The following is an 18,578-nucleotide window of genomic DNA, read 5'->3' on the forward strand; positions in this document are numbered from 1 at the left end:
ATGTTGCTGGTTTCCCTGTGGATATAACTTCACCTCCCAAGTCGAGCTCTGAGTAAAGGAACATCCTGAGCCCCTTAATTGTCCTAATTGGAAACTGACACTCCCTGCCAGGTGGCGGGCGTCACTGCGGAGGCCGGCGTCAGTCAGTGCCCTGCCAGCAGCGCCACATGGGAGGAACACCTGCAAGCGGCAGAAATCAGAAAGTGACTGTGTCCTATGGCAGGGGGTGGCATCAATGTATATGTGACTGTACTGGGGAGCAGGAGGTACAGTGCCTGGGAGATGATACACCTCTGTATGCACAGTGCCCAGGAGATGATACACCTCTGTATGCGCAACTCTCGCCTGCAGATGAGATGCACCTCTGTATCCCCAGTACCTGCCGGCAGATGAGATACACCTCTTTGTGCCACTTCCTATGGTCTGAATGCTGGATGTCATTCACTCAGTCCCACTTGTTAATGTCACATAATCCATCTTGCCCTGACCACACATTTCCAAACTTCTTCAGAACATTCCAGCTATGCTAGAAGTGGTGGGGGGATGTAGGAGTTGGTTTGTTATACTGGTCAAGGACTGTCTAGGGCAAGGAGTTTGCTGCTCCTGTTCACACAGGCCTGTATTTCTTGCACTCTCCTAGTATGAGGCTATTGTGCTTTGTATCTTTTACTCTAAATTGAAGCCTTCTGTCTGAGAGCTGTCCTTACATGGGACTGCACAATACTGTACTGTTATATACTGCTTCCTAGGCCATGTGAAGATCGTAGAGGGGAATTCCCTGCTTTGGCACCACCCCAATGAGCTAAAACTGATTTTCCGCTGTAGCTCTCTGGCTCCTCTCTGGCTTTCCTCCTCTAGCTCTCCGTCTTCCTCCTCTAGCTTTCTGGCTACGCCTCCTCTCTCTGCTCTCCTCCCTCTAGCTTTCTCTCTCTCTCTAGCACTCTGATTTTCTCTCTACCTCTGGCTCTCTGGCTCCTTCTTTAGCTCACTGGTTCTCTCTCTAGCTCTCAGACTCTACTCTAGTTCTCTGTCTCCCTCTTCTAGTTCATAGCTCTTTGTCTCTCTCCCTCTCTCTCTCTTCCTTTCTCTTCCTCCCCTTCTGTCTCTCTAGCTCCCCTCCTTCTGACTCTCTAGCTCCCCTCCTTCTGTCTCTCTAGCTCCCCTCCTTCTGTCTCTCTAGCTCCCCTCCTTCTGTCTCTCTAGCGCCCCGGCTCCTTCTGTCTCTCTAGCTCCCCGGCTCCTTCTGTCTCTCTAGCTTCCCTCCTTCTGTCTCTCTAGCTTCCCTCCTTCTGTCTCTCTAGCTCCCTGGCTCCTGCTCTGTCAGACTTGTATTATATAGAGTCTATATCTGCGCGGCCTCCATATAATATTACATTTCCCTGTAGTGGCCACTTACAGATCCGGAGGACCCCACTGACTTTCCTTCGGGTCCATTTAGGTTCCAATATTTTTGTTGACAAGAATATTGGGGGGAATTTATTAGGACTACCATTTTCCCCCCCAATTTTAATAAAGTCCCCAACTGCTGCGAGATGTCCCTGTATTATCAGCGTGCCCAGAATGGAAAGCTGTGTCAGTCTGGCCCAGATTTTCAATGTAACTTTTGCCAATTTTTTGGCGTAAGTTGTAATAATTTTGCCGTGCCCCGGCCCCCCTACCTTCCCTCTCTGTGCCCCAAGTGGTGAGTGAGGTGCAGAATGAGGGACGTGGCGCATCTTTAGCCATGTTAGCGCCCAAACTAGCATTAATGGGTTAATAAATCCCCGCCATTGTTCCAGACTGCGACGTTCTTTTAGTCAAAAATACCATAAAACCTTGGCGGGGATTTATCGTTTCATGTCCAGGTAGATTCGCCATTCTGAGCTCCTGAATTCTGCCTGTGGCCGCCACATTGAATGTCACCCAGCTTTCCCAGAAGCAGATATTACTAAGTCGGAGAAGGGAAGAGAGCTAGTTATTCTTTACCGCTCTAGATCAAAGGCGGAAAGTAACACAAACCAGCTCTCTGGATCCCCCCCCTCTGGAAGCAGGAAGAGACTAGAAATTACATGTCACCTTCATATCCTGACTCGGTGACCCTGTGTTCTCAGGAGGCTCTTCCCATCCCAGCTGTTACCACTAAACACATAGCCCCTGGGGTTACACCAGAGAGGAGGCCTGGCCCTGCCTCCCCATTGGTCGCCTCCGCTCGGAATTCTCCATCCCTTCATGACCAGCCTGTGGATTCAACATGTGCTTGTCAGTCAGGCTGCAGGCGGCGGCGGTGGTGGAAGGACTTCTCCTGGCCATAGACACAATAGACAAACTATGGGACATCTCTGGAGGACAGGCCTGTGACTGCCTGCGGCTGGGGCACTGGAAGGTACGGCCTTGCTTGTATCCCTGGATTAGTCGTGACCAGATCTCAGATCCTTCTAGCCAGAGGGGAAGATTTCAGGAATGCCCTTGCTGCACAATGCTGGGCGGCTGCACTTCTCCTTACACTACATGGCAGGGGGAGACGGGAGGAGAATAAGACGGAGAGTTCTTCTTATCTTTTCCTTTTCTGTTTTTTTGTGATCTTACACATTAAGTATATTGATATGTTATATCTGTTTATTTGTTGTTCTGTATTATCTATCTATCTATCTATCTATCTATCTATCTATCTATCTATCCTTTTCTTTTTTGTAATATTTTTTCTTTTCCTAATTGGATTTTCAGTGATTTTAGTATTCAGTATACTGTGTAATTTGTGAAATTACACAGTACACTGGAAGTCAGTGATGTCCCACATTACCAAATTTGCAGAATTTTTGGATTGAAGGGATCTATCTATCTATCCATATCTATCTATCTATCTATCTATCTATCTATCTATCTCCTATCTATCTATCTATCTCCTATCTATCTATCTATCTATCTATCTATCTATCTCCTATCTCCTATCCATCTATCTCCTATCTATCTATCTCCTATCTATCTATCTCCTATCTATCTATCTCCTATCTATCTATCTCCTATCTATCTATCTATCTATCTATCTCCTATCTATCTATCTCCTATCTATCTATCTCCTATCTATCTATCTCCTATCTATCTATCTATCTATCTATCTCCTATCTATCTATCTCCTATCTATCTATCTCCTATCTATCTATCTCCTATCTATCTATCTCCTATCTATCTATCTATCTATCTATCTCCTATCTATCTATCTATCTATCTCCTATCTATCTATCTCCTATCTATCTATCTCCTATCTATCTATCTCCTATCTATCTATCTCCTATCTATCTATCTCCTATCTATCTATCTCCTATCTATCTATCTATCTATCTCCTATCTATCTATCTATCTATCTCCTATCTATCTATCTCCTATCTATCTATCTCCTATCTATCTATCTCCTATCTATCTATCTCCTATCTATCTATCTCCTATCTATCTCCTATCTATCTATCTCCTATCTATCTATCTCCTATCTATCTATCTCCTATCTATCTCCTATCTATCTATCTCCTATCTATCTATCTATCTATCTATCTATCTATCTATCTCCTATCTATCTATCTATCTATCTATCTATCTATCTATCTCCTATCTATCTATCTCCTATCTATCTATCTCCTATCTATCTATCTCCTATCTATCTATCTCCTATCTATCTATCTCCTATCTATCTATCTATCTATCTCCTATCTATCTATCTATCTATCTATCTCCTATCTATCTATCTCCTATCTATCTATCTATCTATCTATCTCCTATCTATCTATCTCCTATCTATCTATCTCCTATCTATCCATCTATCTATCCATCTCCATCCATCCTTCTATCCTTTAAACTCTTAAAATAAATATCTATAATAATAATGTATTCTCCTATCTATTTATCTTTCTAAATCATTTTATAAATTATTGACCACTTGATCAGAATTTTCTGTGTTTTTGCTTGTTAACATTGGCTACAGTATATAAGGTGTGTGTAACCTCTTGTAAAAACTTACCCCTTCCTTCACTCATGTTAACACCATAATGCAAAATACAGATTGACACTTACTGGTATGATGGGGACAGTTTTCAGAAATTATTATTTTTGCTTAACTTTTTGACTTTGAATCAGAAAAGTTTACATATTCTTTGAAATTCGAAAATGGTTTCTTTTTAACGGTTGAATAATAATTTAGGTATACGAGATATGTTAATAGGTTGATATGTAGATATGACATGGATGGATGGATATGAGATAGATAGATAGATAGATAGATAGATAGATAGGAGATAGATAGATAGGAGATAGATATATAGATAGGAGATAGATATTGAGATGGATGGATATGAGATAGATAGATATGAGTTATATGAATAGGGTGATATGTAAATATAAGATAGAGGGATAGATATGACATAGAGATAGATATGAGATAGATTAATAGGTTGATTAGATAGATAGATAGATAGATAGATAGATGTAGATCCATAGATACACTAAGTGATCTTCTAGTTGTACATTTCTGTCTATTGCAGGATATTAATACTTAATAATTCATTAATAATTGATCTACTTGTTATTGTTTCTATATTAATACACACTGAGCCCAGATGAAGAACAACTTCTGTGTGTGAATAGATGTTACTGGTATACTCTGTGGTTTTGCCTGGGATATATCTTCAGATTTCTCTCTCATGCTGAGTCACTTGAGCTTTTGCTGGCAGTAAATGATCCGTTTCATTTGTTTTTCTAGCATGTCATAGACTCTTCTCTCTTTCCGTTTCACTGCTCATTACCTTCATGGTTTCCCACCTAATGGGAGATAGGATGGTAGTTTAGATACAGATTTCTATATCCAGTAAAATTACGGTCATCCAGCCTCAGTAGATGTCAGATTGTCCATTATTGTGGATTATCTGAAGAATTCTATAAATCTTCTATGGAGAACGTAGAAAACCTGCAAAAACATGAGCCAAAATAAAGTGGTAAAGGGGTTGCACAGTTTAGAACACAGTAGAGTACACCCTGTTAGTAAGTTATTTGTTGGTAAAAGGGAGTCCTCTATTATCTATTCTTTCTATCTATCTATCTATCTATCTATCTATCTATCTATCATAGAGTTAGATAGATATGAGAGAGATATCTATTTCCTATCCTATCTATCTCGTATCCTAATTATCTATCTATCTATCTATCTATCTATCTCCTATCTATCCTATCTATCTATCTATCTATCTATCTATCTATCTATCTATCTATCTGTCTATCTCGTATCTATCTCATATCTATCTTTCTATCTATCTCCTACCTACCTCTCTCACATCTGTCTATTATAGATATCTATCCATCTCATATCTATCTATCTATCTATCTATCTGTCTCATATATATATATCTTTATATCTATCCATCTAGGCATCTAGCCACTCTTTATGGGTTAATGTACTGGTTTTATATAGTGGACATGCTCTAAATCACTGGCCTGACCTGTTGCCAGATTTGTCTTATCCCTGCCATATACATAGTGGAAATAATTTATTCAGACTGGTGTTCTGTACACCGGTCTTGTTGAAGTTCCCCACTGACACTAAGTGTGCTGAATTAAGACTCAGTGGCCATACAGAGGAAAGTGGCGCATCTTAGGTGCAAAAGAAAGGCCTGTATACCAAAGATGCACCACAACTATTCCCATCTACGCCAGCCGAAGTACACCCCCCCCCCCCAATATTTCTTGACACACACACATGTCCCTCCGTTCTGTGGCCATTATAGGATGGCCTCTATCTCCTTCCGTACTGATTCTCCTTCAGGTTACCCCCGCGCACACCTTGTAGGTGCGTTGTCGGACGTGCTCCAAGCTGAATATGAAACGGTTAACGTTTTTGTCCTTACGTGATATATTTCAGGTGGTTTACTCCTGTGAGCCGGGGACTCGCTGCCAAATCCTTCGTTTTCTGCGGAAAACTCCCCGTCATAGGTTTTGGCTTTTTCTTCTGGCTGCCAGTGAAGGAAATTAAATCATTTTCTAGCACTAGACGCGCTGGCGCGGTGCCAGGCCGAGATGTAAGGTTTAAGGTAACTTTTATATACGTCTGCTCCGGCCTATGGCTGCGCGGAGATTTGAGAGAGGCCAGACGTGTACCCAGAGATCACTCGTACATTTCCTTACAGAAACCCCATTCATTTCTGAGACAGGAATGTCTTCAAGTCTTGTGCGCAGAACAAACACGCCGTCCCCCGACAAACACCTCGCGTCCAGAAGAACAACTTAACACTTCCCCGCATTCATTATCACCATGTTACATTCATGAGCTATCAGGAGCAAAAACATCAGCCCCCTGTGTTACAATCTGCAGCTTTTTGGGGTGTTCTTTCATCGCCGGTTTACCAAATGCAGATTAGAATGATCCTCTATAAATATTCCTGGCACGGTTATTACCCTAGTATATACCCAGCCCCACAGGTAGATAGGTTAGGGTCACATGAATCAAACAGTGTTTTCCCCTTGTGAATGGCTGCCTCCATTGCCGAGACATCGCTGTTTTTGTCAATATGGAATTGAGCTATTTGGAGCAACGAGGGCGTGGCTACTGCTCTCACGCTCATATACATATTGTCGAAAAAGGAGCAACATCTCAGCCACAGAGGAGCAACTCACAAGTGGAAAACGTGGTTTGAGACAATTGACCTAAACTATTTACCCTCAGGGCTGGAATGATATATTGGATTCTGGTGACATTCCCGTTTAAAGGGAACCTGCCATATGTTACATCTGTAAGCAGCATGTTATAGAGCTGGAAGAGCTGAGCAGATTGATATATAGGTTTGTAGGAAAATATTCAGTATAACTTGTGTTTTATTCATTTTATTCCCTATTCTGTCTGAAGAGTCCAGTGGGTGTACAGAGATAGTTGTAGGACCGCCTACTGGACTCCTAATTCTTTAAATGTTTAAAGCATGAGTTCTGCTGAATTTTTTCCCATAATGCTATATATCAATCTGTTCAGCTCCTCCTGCTCTATAACATGCTGCCTGTATATAGGACATTATATACAATGTGACAGGTTCCTTTTACTTTTAGCGAGTACTACTCCAGTTAGGGGTGTGTGTCCCGTGGATTAAGGTAACTTTAAGATTTTCCATCTTCTCAAGGGCTAACAGTTGAATATACATTGTACTGTGTATAATCCTAACCAGGAATCCTACAGAAGTGCAGCTCTTGTCTGATTTAAGATTTCCCACTGGCTTCTAGATTTGTCCGCCTGGCTTGTGAATTATTACAGATTATCCAGCTTTGAAGGAAACCCAGTCGCCCACACACGTCTGGAAGACTTGTCATGTCTGAATCTTAACGCCTACAGGGACTTCATTAACCCGGGGAGGTGTCCACTTAGAGCTTCTCCTCCTGTAATGACTGGAAAAAATAATGTCCAAATGACTGTTCAATATGTTCAAGCTGGACATACATATTACATAGTTGTCAGCCGTACGTGGCTGGCAGCTATCTCTGCTGACTCCTCCATAAACATTGGATTGGCTGAGCACGTCTGTTTATATAATTGAGAGAGGAAGATAAGCAGCTGCCAGTAACTTGTGTTGCCGCTTATCTCTCACATCCAACATGGCTGGTTCTTCTGTATGGTGGTCTTCATATACATAAATACAGCAGTGTTTTTCCCCTTGGGAATCGCTGCCTCCATTGCCAAGATATCACCATTTTTGTCAATATGCAGTTGAGTTGAATCTCTTTGGAGCACTGGCCACGCCCTTGTTGCTCCAAAGAGCTCATTTGCATAATCACAAAAACAGTAACCCTCTGCAACAGAGAGAGCAATTTACAAGGGGAAAACATAGGTTAGGGTCACCTGGACCAAACCTTCTGCCTGGAGGACTCGATTATGGTGACACACAACTTTTAATGTGTTAGGGCCGACTTTAGTGCCCAAGGACAAACTTTTTTTTTAATTTTTTTTTTTTTTAATTTTAGCAGAATCTATGAATTGGATATCCTGTCTTTGTTTGTGATCAGTTTTTTTCACCTTCGAATGATGGGAAAGTAGTTTTCCTTGTAGTCTCTTTGTGTCTTGTGAAAGTTTGCAGGATAACAGGTGGTGCCAGGTGTTTGGTGCGGGCTTAGTGGGAGACAGTCTTGCATCCATCAAGCTGGCATTTTTTGGAATGTGGGATATGTTCTATGTTTTTCCATTTGCCCTTAACATCAAAATACTTGGCATTCCCCAGAAACCCACACTGTGTATTACATTGCATCGGGGTCATGTCTTGTCTGCGCTTACATACAAAATTTGGCAGAATAAAGTTATTGTTTATGATTTTTATGCTTTGAGTTTGTTTCAGTGTTTTGCATTTTGTGACTGCCCTATATAGTCGAGGAGGTGTTTTAAGGGATTGTCCTAGAATATTCATATGGATGGGGTGTTCAGTCCTTGAAATCCTGCACCCCATAGTTAGCAGAACGAAGGGATTGTTGCCTCTATAATGTTTAGGCTCAATGGCGGCTCAGTCAATATTGCTGGGGGGTGGTACATTCAGAAAACCGATGGGTGGCCAATAGTGTGTAATCCCTGTAGTGAGCTGTATCAGATCTTAGGCTCCAGTCATTGCCAAAGCAGTATTCAAAATGCATTGAGGGTAGCAGAGTATATAGACATTCTGAGGGGCTCTGATAGATTAAACTTCAGCTCTCTTCATTCTCAAATAGCCCCCTCCACTGACTCCTCCACATTTGGAGTCTTTTTTTCTCTAGCCCCCACCGTTCCTGAGTAATCAGTATACTGTAGTTAGTTTTGGTGGCTGATATGCTAACTAGACTCCCTAGTGTCAAGTAGGTGGTGAAAGGCCTGACTTCACCCTTCACCATCTCCAGCTCTTTTATGTCATTTAATGGCTACCCCTGCATTGATCCTTGCGCAGTTGGATTTTTCTCTAGTCCCCATCGTTCCTGAGCAATCAGTGCTGTTAGTTTTGGTGCCTGACATACTAACTAGACTCCCTAATGTCAAGAGGGTGGTGTCAGGCAGGAGTAGGCAAAACTGACATTGTCTGCCTCTTCTTGATAATATGGATTAGTCATCTTGTCTATTCCTGTCTGATTTCACCCGCTTGACATTAGGGAGTCTACTAACAGCACTGATTGCTCAGGAACGGCGGGGGCTGGCGGAAAAATTACAATTGCATCGGAATCAGCGGAGAGGTGACTATTGAGCTTGAGTTGGTGAAAGATCCTTTTTAAAGCTACAATTTCTAGACTCCAATACACCCCAGCCCATATTATGCTAAATTGCTTGGTATTTTTTTGTAATTTTTTTTTTTGTGACTTGTGCATATTGAAAGTAACTTTAATGCTCACCTGTACTTATGGCTTATGTTGTCTTTCTCTCCTTAGACTTTTCCATGATTGTAAGGCATTGACGTGATGGCGGTGAACAGCAGGAACAGCGATTGTGCGACACTCAGCAATGGTAGCCTCCCATCCAAAACGTATTGTACAGGACAAACCACATCCAGCGACGGAGACCAAACCCCTCCGACCACAGAGGAACCGAGACTTAAAGTGAGCCCTAATGGATGCATTTCCCACAATGGTGCAGCCAAGCCCTGCCCTATGTTTCTAGAACACCAGAGACCAACAATTGTCCCCCAGTGCTGCCACCACTGCTCCTATCATCCTCCACTGACCAGCCGGCAAGACTGTGCTCCCCACAATGGAGGGACCTCGCCTTGTGCACTGAATTCTGGGTGTTCGCCGCCGCACTCGGAATTCTCTCCAAACTCTGTCTGTCCGAACCATCCACCCGTCTACCATCCCGTCTGCTGCGTGCAGCCACCCACGTCCTTCTGCCTCCACCAATGGCGCGACCATTTTCAGCACCAACAAGTGCCACCTCACTTAGTCAATATCAGGTCAGTGGATTGTTCCATCTTCTATTCTTTATGATCAGTCATCCAATGCTGGATGTTTGTCTATGGCGGGTCACGTTATTTAAAGGGCATTTCCATTTATGGGTGATATTCACATCAACTGCACAGTTATCATTTCCAGGTTAGATAGTGATAAAATTGTAAGATATTGATGTTCCTAAACAATTGTATAGGGTAAAATAGTGTTTTAGCATGGCGCATGGATGGGAGGAGCTTTTCACTGTGCTCATTGTCGCCCCCTCTTGTAGAGAGTAGGAGAGGGAAAACTATAGAGTTATGTATCTGAGTAAGTAGGAGATTCGTGTTACCTTTCACGTGGGCCAACAAGTGTCGCTTGGCACCGTCACACTGACCAGTGATCGGGGCGATTGTATGAATGATCGCCACCTGTTATACTGGACCCTTGCCAACTCTCCCAGCGCTCTGGATGGCTCCTGAAAATAAGGGTGACTTTTGAGACTCCCAGAGAAGCAGGCAAAACTCATGCCCTGCCGGGGCAGCAGTCACTTTTGTAGGTGATATGGGCACTTCTTTATCATGTCCTAAAAGAGGGCATTTATGGCCCGTGTAACAAGGAAGGAGACGTGGCCACCCCCATAAGAGGCGTGACTTTACTCCAAAATTTTCATGATGCTGTTCTCTTGGAGATTGCGAACAAACTATTGGCCAGTATTTCTTAAAGGGACTTTCCTTCTAAGTACTTAAAAGATGAGTATTTGGCTACTGAGACACCCCAACGATCATGGGAATGAGAGTCCCGACTTCCCTGTGTGAGTAGGACGATAGTGTGGCCATCGTTATATCCACTTTTATGTACCAATAGAGATCTGTACTCGGCAATGGTTCTTGATCCTATGGACTGGTGGTCACACGTGCTCAGCACCTCTCCTATCCCACGGGGGTCGTGGCTATCCCCATTCTTGGATTGGCTGTTATGAGCAACAGATACAGTCTTACAGACACTGTTGATAAGTGAGGCCCACAATGTCTCCTTGTTAATAAGCCAAATACCCCCTACTAGTCTTGGGAGATATGTAAACATAATAAACGGTCATACTCACCTCTCCTGGGCTCTGTTGCGACATGTCTTGTGGGTCCCCATTTTCTTCGAGCCTCCGATGGCCTCTTGATTGACATTGACTCAGCCTACGTGACCACTGAGGTCCAGTCACAGTCCTCAGCTGTTGAGGATGAGGACTTACACCAGACACCATTTTTGGAAAATTCCTAATGAACACTGCTCGTTACAAAACAATTAACTCATCCCTAGGCCCGAAACCAGAGCCACTCTACCCCGTATAAAAGATGGACATGTACAGAGGATATCGAGACTGATCACAGTCTGGACCTATCCTAACAAAATGTCTGAACATAAGAGAGTTCTTCAATGCAAACGCAGATTGATGATCAGGTGATCAATCTGCTTCCTGCTCTGTCCACTGTGTAGCTCCAGAGCTGATCGGTGGAGGTGCCAGTAGTCAGATCCCCATTGATCTAATATTGATCATCTCCTACGGCTAAGATCATCAACTTCTGAAGCTCAGGAACATCTCTGCTAGAGTAGAAGATCTCCCCGGCCCCTCGGTCTCCTCCTCCCACCTTGGCAGACGCTCGGCCCAGACTTTTTGTAGGATAATTACATGTTAAAATCAGATTTCACTCCATTCTCGCTGAACAAAACCTAAGATAATCTGATCCTGCTCGGCTCGTCCCGGGTCTTTGAGGAGACTTTCATTCCACCCTGTTTGGGCGAGGCCTAGCTTGACTTTTGTGGGGTTTATGTTTTCCTTCTGCTATGGGAATTCCCATGGTGACTTGTAATGGGGTTTTGTGTAAATTAGAAAGGTTCAGTCCCACTTGTCTCCAGTTACAATACACAAAATATGTTGACAGATTCTTTGTGTGGTAAATATCTCCTGGCCTGGGCGAGACGTCTGCTGAGTCGTCTTCCCAAGAGATCGCCATCAATTTGTCTATTCTTGAGCTTCCATATAGAAGAGAAGGAAACCTGGATTTTAGGATCTAAAATCGACAGTATTTACCCCCCTAAAGTGTCGCCCTCTTCTGGCAGGTTCACCTATTTCTCAGTTAGCTGCCTCTGTGTGAATACTAAGTGACAACCAACATGGCTGCCGTAACGTTTCTATCCATCTTCTCCATACATAATCTGCTTCCTGCTGCCAGGAGTCTCATTCTCTTAAAGGAATGGTCCACAAAAAGGGTGTGGCTTATAGATATTTGCATAAAAAGAGGCATTCCCAGACCGTCAATTTAGTTATCACCCAGCTTTCCAAAAAACAGATAGAAGATTAAATGGTCGGACAGGACTTTAAATATCTGAAGACACCCCGTAGTCAATAATTGGATTCCCAGTAAAATAACTCCCAATTCTACATTGTCGTTCCTCTGTTATTCCTACTGGGAATGTATGAATAATTTGGCCGTAATGTCACCATTCCCCGCGTCTAAGGGTGTGTGGCTACACCGTCTTACCCTGCCCAATCTCAGCTGATGGCATCAGAATGAGTAGACACGCCCAATTGACAACTGGAATGGTAACATCCAGTTGACTATTTATAAATTTCCAGGAGGAACAACAGAGGAAAAGCAGTTTTAGGGTGCATTCACACTGAGTAAACGCTAGCTTATTTTGTAGAGTAAAATTACACTTGTAAATTTTGCTATCCCATTGACTTCAATGACATTTTACAGGCGTATTTTTTACAGGCGTATTTTTTACAGGCGTATTTTTACACTTGTAAAAAAATATCATTGAAGTCAATGGGATAGCAAAATTTACAAGTGTAATTTTACTCTACAAAATAAGCTAGCGTTTACTCAGTGTGAATGCACCCTTATAGGGATTATCTCTTTCTTGATGGCAGATCCATAGGACAGGTCATCAATATGAGATCTGTGGGGGTCTGACACCCAAGCCCCCATAGCTCCCAGTAATGTTCACGTGCCAGGAGCCTTGCCGCTCAATTGCCATACGTTGTGCAGTGGCGATTTTAGGTACTGCAGAGCTATCACATTAAAGTCTATGATATTGGGCCGGCCATCTTGTCTGAGCTTCTCCTCTGCCGGAATGATGGTGATCTCCTGGGAAGACGACTCGGCAGAGGTCTTCAAGCAGTCATGGCAGCAATAATTTGTAGCCGAAATATTGAGGTCAATGGGAGGGTTTCCTAGTCATGCTCTGTGCAGGGAGGGGAAGGAGATAAGCTGTAACATCATTTATTTTCAGTAGTGGTGTTATCTATAGAGGTGTTCTCTTGTATTGTAACCCTATCTGTAATGTAAATGAGGTAACTGCTGCAACGAAATCTACAGAATTGGCAAATGCCAGTCTATTCATAGGCTTAGTGGTAAGCATTAAAATTTCAGGACTTAGTACTTTTTAAACTATAGTGACATTGAAGATGAAAAATAAAAAATTTTTAAACTTGGTTTAAAAAAAAAATAGGCTTTCTTAGTGACCCGTTCCTTTAAAGCTTAGTAAGCGGAGAACCCCTTTAAGACAAGATGTTCCAGAATTGTCATTTCGCTCGAAATACGAGAAAACAGACGCGATACTTATCCCCTCGGAGCCTGTAGCGAATGACCTGACTCCCGGGATAATGGCCCTCCGACATTACCAGGCACCTAATATGGTAGAAGATCTCTGTTTCTCCATCTGCTGCAGCAGATTCACGTTGTTGGTCGTCGTCCAGACCTTGTACTGCAATTATATTGGCAGAGGAATAACAGACGGTATGGCGGTAATTAGGAGGAATCGGCTACAACGTCAAGTAGTTTATCCTCGCAGAGATTAGATACCATTGACTGCGCTCATGTAGCGTTACAGTAATTGTCGGCTCATTACATTGAAATCATTCCTGTAAAGGCCTTCACGTAACGCTATGGAACAAACAAAGTCTGCACAAGGCTCAGAAAACGGATAATCCAGAACCCAGCACGGGTTAGCAGGTTTACAATATGCAACTGCCTATAAGGAATGTATCAGCGAAAATTACATGTTTTTTAAACCGTGTTTTTATGTAAAATATATATTTTTAAAATTTTTTATTTTTGTAACATTTCCACATCACTATATTTTACCAAAAAAGTACTATTTTCACTTTGACCCTTCAGGCTATTTTTTTTAATATTTTTTTTAATTATTATTTTGTATTTTATTTTTATTTATTTAAAAAGTCCTATTTCCTGCAATTTTACCTCTGACCTCTAAACCTAATTATAACCAGGTCCTTGCAAATTCTGCAGGGGTTTCTTTGCAGTAGTTAACTCATTTACATCACAGACAGGATTACAATAGAAGGTAACACCTCTATAGATGACGCCACTAAGCCATTATTACATCACTACTGACAATAGATGACGTCATGGCTTATGTCCTCCATCTCCCTGCACAGAGCATGTCTAGAAAACTCTCCCATAGACCTCAGTGAGTCTACTCCAGACTATTCCAAAGAGCTTATTTGCATGTTGACAAAAATGGCAATGGAGGCAACAATTCAGAGAGAAAATATTGTATGATTCTGGTGACACTAACCTACCTATCTGCAGGGCTGGGGTGATATGCTGGGTCTGGAGACAGTAACCTATCTATCTGCAGGGCTGGGGTGATATACTGGTTCTGGAGACACTAACCTATCTATCTGCAGGGCTGGGGTGATATGCTGGGTCTGGAGACAGTAACCTATCTATCTGCAGGGCTGGGGTGATATGCTGGTTCTGGAGACACTAACCTATCTATCTGCAGGGCTGGGGTGATATGCTGGGTCTGGAGACAGTAACCTATCTATCTGCAGGGCTGGGGTGATATGCTGGTTCTGGAGACACTAACCTATCTATCTGCAGGGCTGGGGTGATATGCTGGTTCTGGTGACACTAACCTATCTATCTGCAGGACTGGGGTGATATACTGGTTCTGGGGACACTAACCTATCTATCTGCAGGGCTGGGGTGATATGCTGGGTATGGAGACACTAACCTATCTATCTGCAGGACTGGGGTGATATACTGGTTCTGGTGACACTAACCTATCTATCTGCAGGGCTGGGGTGATATGCTGGGTATGGAGACACTAACCTATCTATCTGCAGGACTGGGGTGATATACTGGTTCTGGTGACACTAACCTATCTATCTGCAGGGCTGGGGTGATATGCTGGGTATGGAGACACTAACCTATCTATCTGCAGGGCCTTCAAGATGACCAGTTGGCAGATATTGGTCTGTACGGAGTGACTTACCTCTGCAGCTCTTTGTATCTGACCCTATAGGTCTTATTTTTGGTATTTTTGTTCTGTGTAGAGTCTTTGCACATCTTGGCCCCCTCTCTGGTATTCCTCAGTAAGACGTGTGCCAGACTTTCTCTTGAGAATATCTACTTGAAATTTGCAGCTGTTTGTAACCAAATGTGCGGAGCGGCGAGCACCTTGTAATGTAGGATTTCATTACGGGGGGATAAGTCTGATAAAGAGGAGAGGTTTTTTATGGTAAATTATGTGTGATTCCTCCGTTGCGGCGCTGCCCTCTGTTCTGATTTTTGGCGTCTTTTCAAAAAGTGACTCACGGAGGCATGTTAAAAAGCTTTTTTATTGTTCCTTCAAAAGCTTTTATTTGACTCGCAGAGCAGTCGGCAGCTCTCCCGACAAAATCAAAGTGTTCTAGAAGAGGAACATTCCTGTGCGGACTTACAGCCGATGACGTCTGGGTCTGAAAAGTGACAAGACGCAAATGTCAGCTTCCGTAATCTCCTGCACTTTAGCAGTTTCCTCAGAGGCTACTTGTCATTTATTATTGTGGAAATACAAGAAACAATGAGCGAATTTTAGTATAATATTATTATGTATAGTCAGACTCCTCATATATTCTCATAGGAGTAGTATTATAGTAGTTATATATAGGAGCAGTATTATAGTAGTTATAGTCTTGTACATAGGAGCAGTATTATAGTAGTTATATTCTTGTACATAGGAGCAGTATTATAGTAGTTATATTCTTGTACATAGGAGTAGTATTATAGTAGTTATATTCTTGTACATAGGAGTAGTATTATAGTAGTTATATTCTTGTACATAGGAGTAGTATTATAGTAGTTATAGTCTTGTACATAGGAGCAGTATTATAGTAGTTATATTCTTGTACATAGGAACAATATTATAGTAGTTATATTCTTGTACATAGGAGCAGTATTATAGTAGTTATATTCTTGTACATAGGAGCAGTATTATAGTAGTTATATTCTTGTACATAGGAGTAGTATTATAGTAGTTATATTCTTGTACATAGGAGTAGTATTATAGTAGTTATATTCTTGTACATAGGAGTAGTATTATAGTAGTTATATTCTTGTACATAGGAGTAGTATTATAGTAGTTATATTCTTGTACATATGAGCAGTATTATAGTAGTTATATTCTTGTACATAGGAGCAGTATTATAGTAGTTATATTCTTGTACATAGGAGCAGTATTATAGTAGTTATATTCTTGTACATAGGAGAAGTAATATAGTAGTTATATTCTTGTACATAGGGGCAGTATTATAGTAGTTATATTCTTGTACATAGGAGGCAGTATTATAGTAGTTATATTCTTGTACATAGGAGGTAGTATTATAGTAGTTATATTCTTGTACATAGGAGCAGTATTATAGTAGTTATATTCTTGTACATAGGGGGCAGTATTATAGTAGTTATATTCTTGTACATAGGAGCAGTATTATAGTAGTTATATTCATGTACATAGGAGCAGTATTATAGTAGTTATATTCTTGTACATAGGAGCAGTATTATAGTAGTTATATTCTTGTACATAGGAGGTAGTATTATAGTAGTTATATTCTTGTACATAGGAGGCAGTATTATAGTAGTTATATTCTTGTACATAGGAGCAGTATTATAGTAGTTATATTCTTGTACATAGGAGCAATATTATAGTAGTTATATTCATGTATATAGAGACAGTAGTATATTGATATTCTCCTCATCCTTTCATATCCTTAATGTCCAGATTATACAAGAAGACAAGTTGGTATTACATTAAAATTCCATATCCGGCATAGATTGTTTAAATATATATTTCATGTAAAACATCAGTACGTGTCGGGCGCCTGTAGAATGTTCTATATTAATCTGGCGTCTCGTCCGGTTTAGTCATTCCTGATGTGTTGTCATTCTGTCCTTGTCTGAACACTCGCTTGCTGCATTGCAGGGGATTTTGGCACAGAACACTCTCTTATTGTGCACTCTCTTAAATTGGACAATTTTAGACAAAGCCAAAAAGTTGCCTCCTGTGTAGCTTGTCAGTTCTGCTCGCCGTAACATTTCCATAATGCGCCGTATCAGCTTTCAGCAGTTTTAGAGACATTAAGGATTTATAGAAATAAGAGACTTTCTCTCTGCAGAAAAATGGAACGATTAGAAATAATTTCAATATTGGCGAGGACAGTCGGGAAGGTGAGACCGGGCGCAGGCTGAAATAACGTGCCCTGTTATACATTACAATCATTACATTGCCATATATTAATAGAATGGTGTGGAGACTTTTGTGTATACAGCTCCAATGCAGATCTATGTCTCTGATCTGCTGCAGTTACTTGTGTTGTAATGCTAGTGAATGGAATCGCATTGTGGCCCCTAGTATGCCGCAACCATGACTTCTAATTGCAACATATCGGGCATACTATATATACTGTATATCCATATAAGCAAGTGCCCCCTCGAAGCAACACAGTGTCTCAGATCAGCACTCTGGATCCAGTTCATGACAAATATCAGGATATTTTGGCTCCAGAAGCTTCACGACCCACCCACTTCTTGGCCCATTGTTTTTGCATTTCACGGGCTCTAAAACAACCCAGATGATGAGATGAGACGATCCCGTCCCACATGGACTGATATTTCTAATACTGTGGGTAAAAACCAAAATCCAACCAAATTGAAAACCATGTGACGATCCAAGGAGAGGCGCGTAATCCTCGGAATGATCCCGCATTGTGTAATCTCATCCCTTCTGCTGTTCTTGCTGTGACCATTCAACCTGTAAACAAAAGTTTACGGTGGCCTCAGGCCCGCTGGCCCGCTGCTCGCAAGGAATTTAATTTAGAAAGTCAAATATCTCTTTTTCTAATTTAGTTTCAGCTCTTTGATGCCAAAGGGAAGAAGAAGAAGAAGAGAGTTTTGGGACAAGGCGAGGAATGTGTGATGGCTGCCTGTCCATAATAGAGAAATCTACACACACAAACTGCTTAGAAACTGAGGTTTTTTTGGGACCTTGTTGACTAACTTATAAGAGAAGGCCTTGGAGAAGGGTTTTCAGGGTGTATTAGATGTTCTAACCTACCCCGGATAGTTCACGAGAACCCTGTCCTGTGCTGATGAGACCCAAAAGGCCGTAACAGACCTCAACATAAATTGGTTAACCTGGTACCAGAATCATGGACCTCATGGTCATTGTAAAGGTAGCTTTATGGTCTATGTATGGAAGACATATGTCTACATGTATGGAACTGTAATGTGTGCGTTGGGTCAGGAATTTACTACTCTGTGAGGCCAATGGATTTCCCACCACTTTACGGGGTTGTCTCACAACAATGCCTTTTCCCTAAGCCATTGATTCAAAATAGGGGAGTCGCTGGGCTCTGGTTGGGAAGATTA

The 18,578-nt window shown here is 41.8% G+C and overlaps 1 protein-coding gene across 3 annotated transcripts in view; it reads left to right on the forward strand.

The window, feature by feature from the left end:
* The window catches only part of DISP1 (dispatched RND transporter family member 1), a 63,562-nt gene that overhangs the window by 21,193 nt on the left and 23,791 nt on the right, over nt 1–18,578 (forward strand). For 2 of the 3 annotated variants that reach the window (XM_075267097.1, XM_075267096.1), the window contains exon 3: nt 9,376–9,893. In XM_075267097.1, the coding sequence (XP_075123198.1) occupies nt 9,406–9,893 (488 nt within the window). In that variant the 5' untranslated portion in view covers nt 9,376–9,405. Of the gene's footprint in view, nt 1–2,138; nt 2,363–9,375; nt 9,894–18,578 lie in introns of those variants that run through there. The other variant, XM_075267098.1, reaches the window with a different exon arrangement.

Source organism: Leptodactylus fuscus, chromosome 3 (assembly GCF_031893055.1).
Source record: "Leptodactylus fuscus isolate aLepFus1 chromosome 3, aLepFus1.hap2, whole genome shotgun sequence".
In the NCBI taxonomy this organism is placed as follows: Eukaryota; Metazoa; Chordata; class Amphibia; order Anura; family Leptodactylidae; genus Leptodactylus; species Leptodactylus fuscus.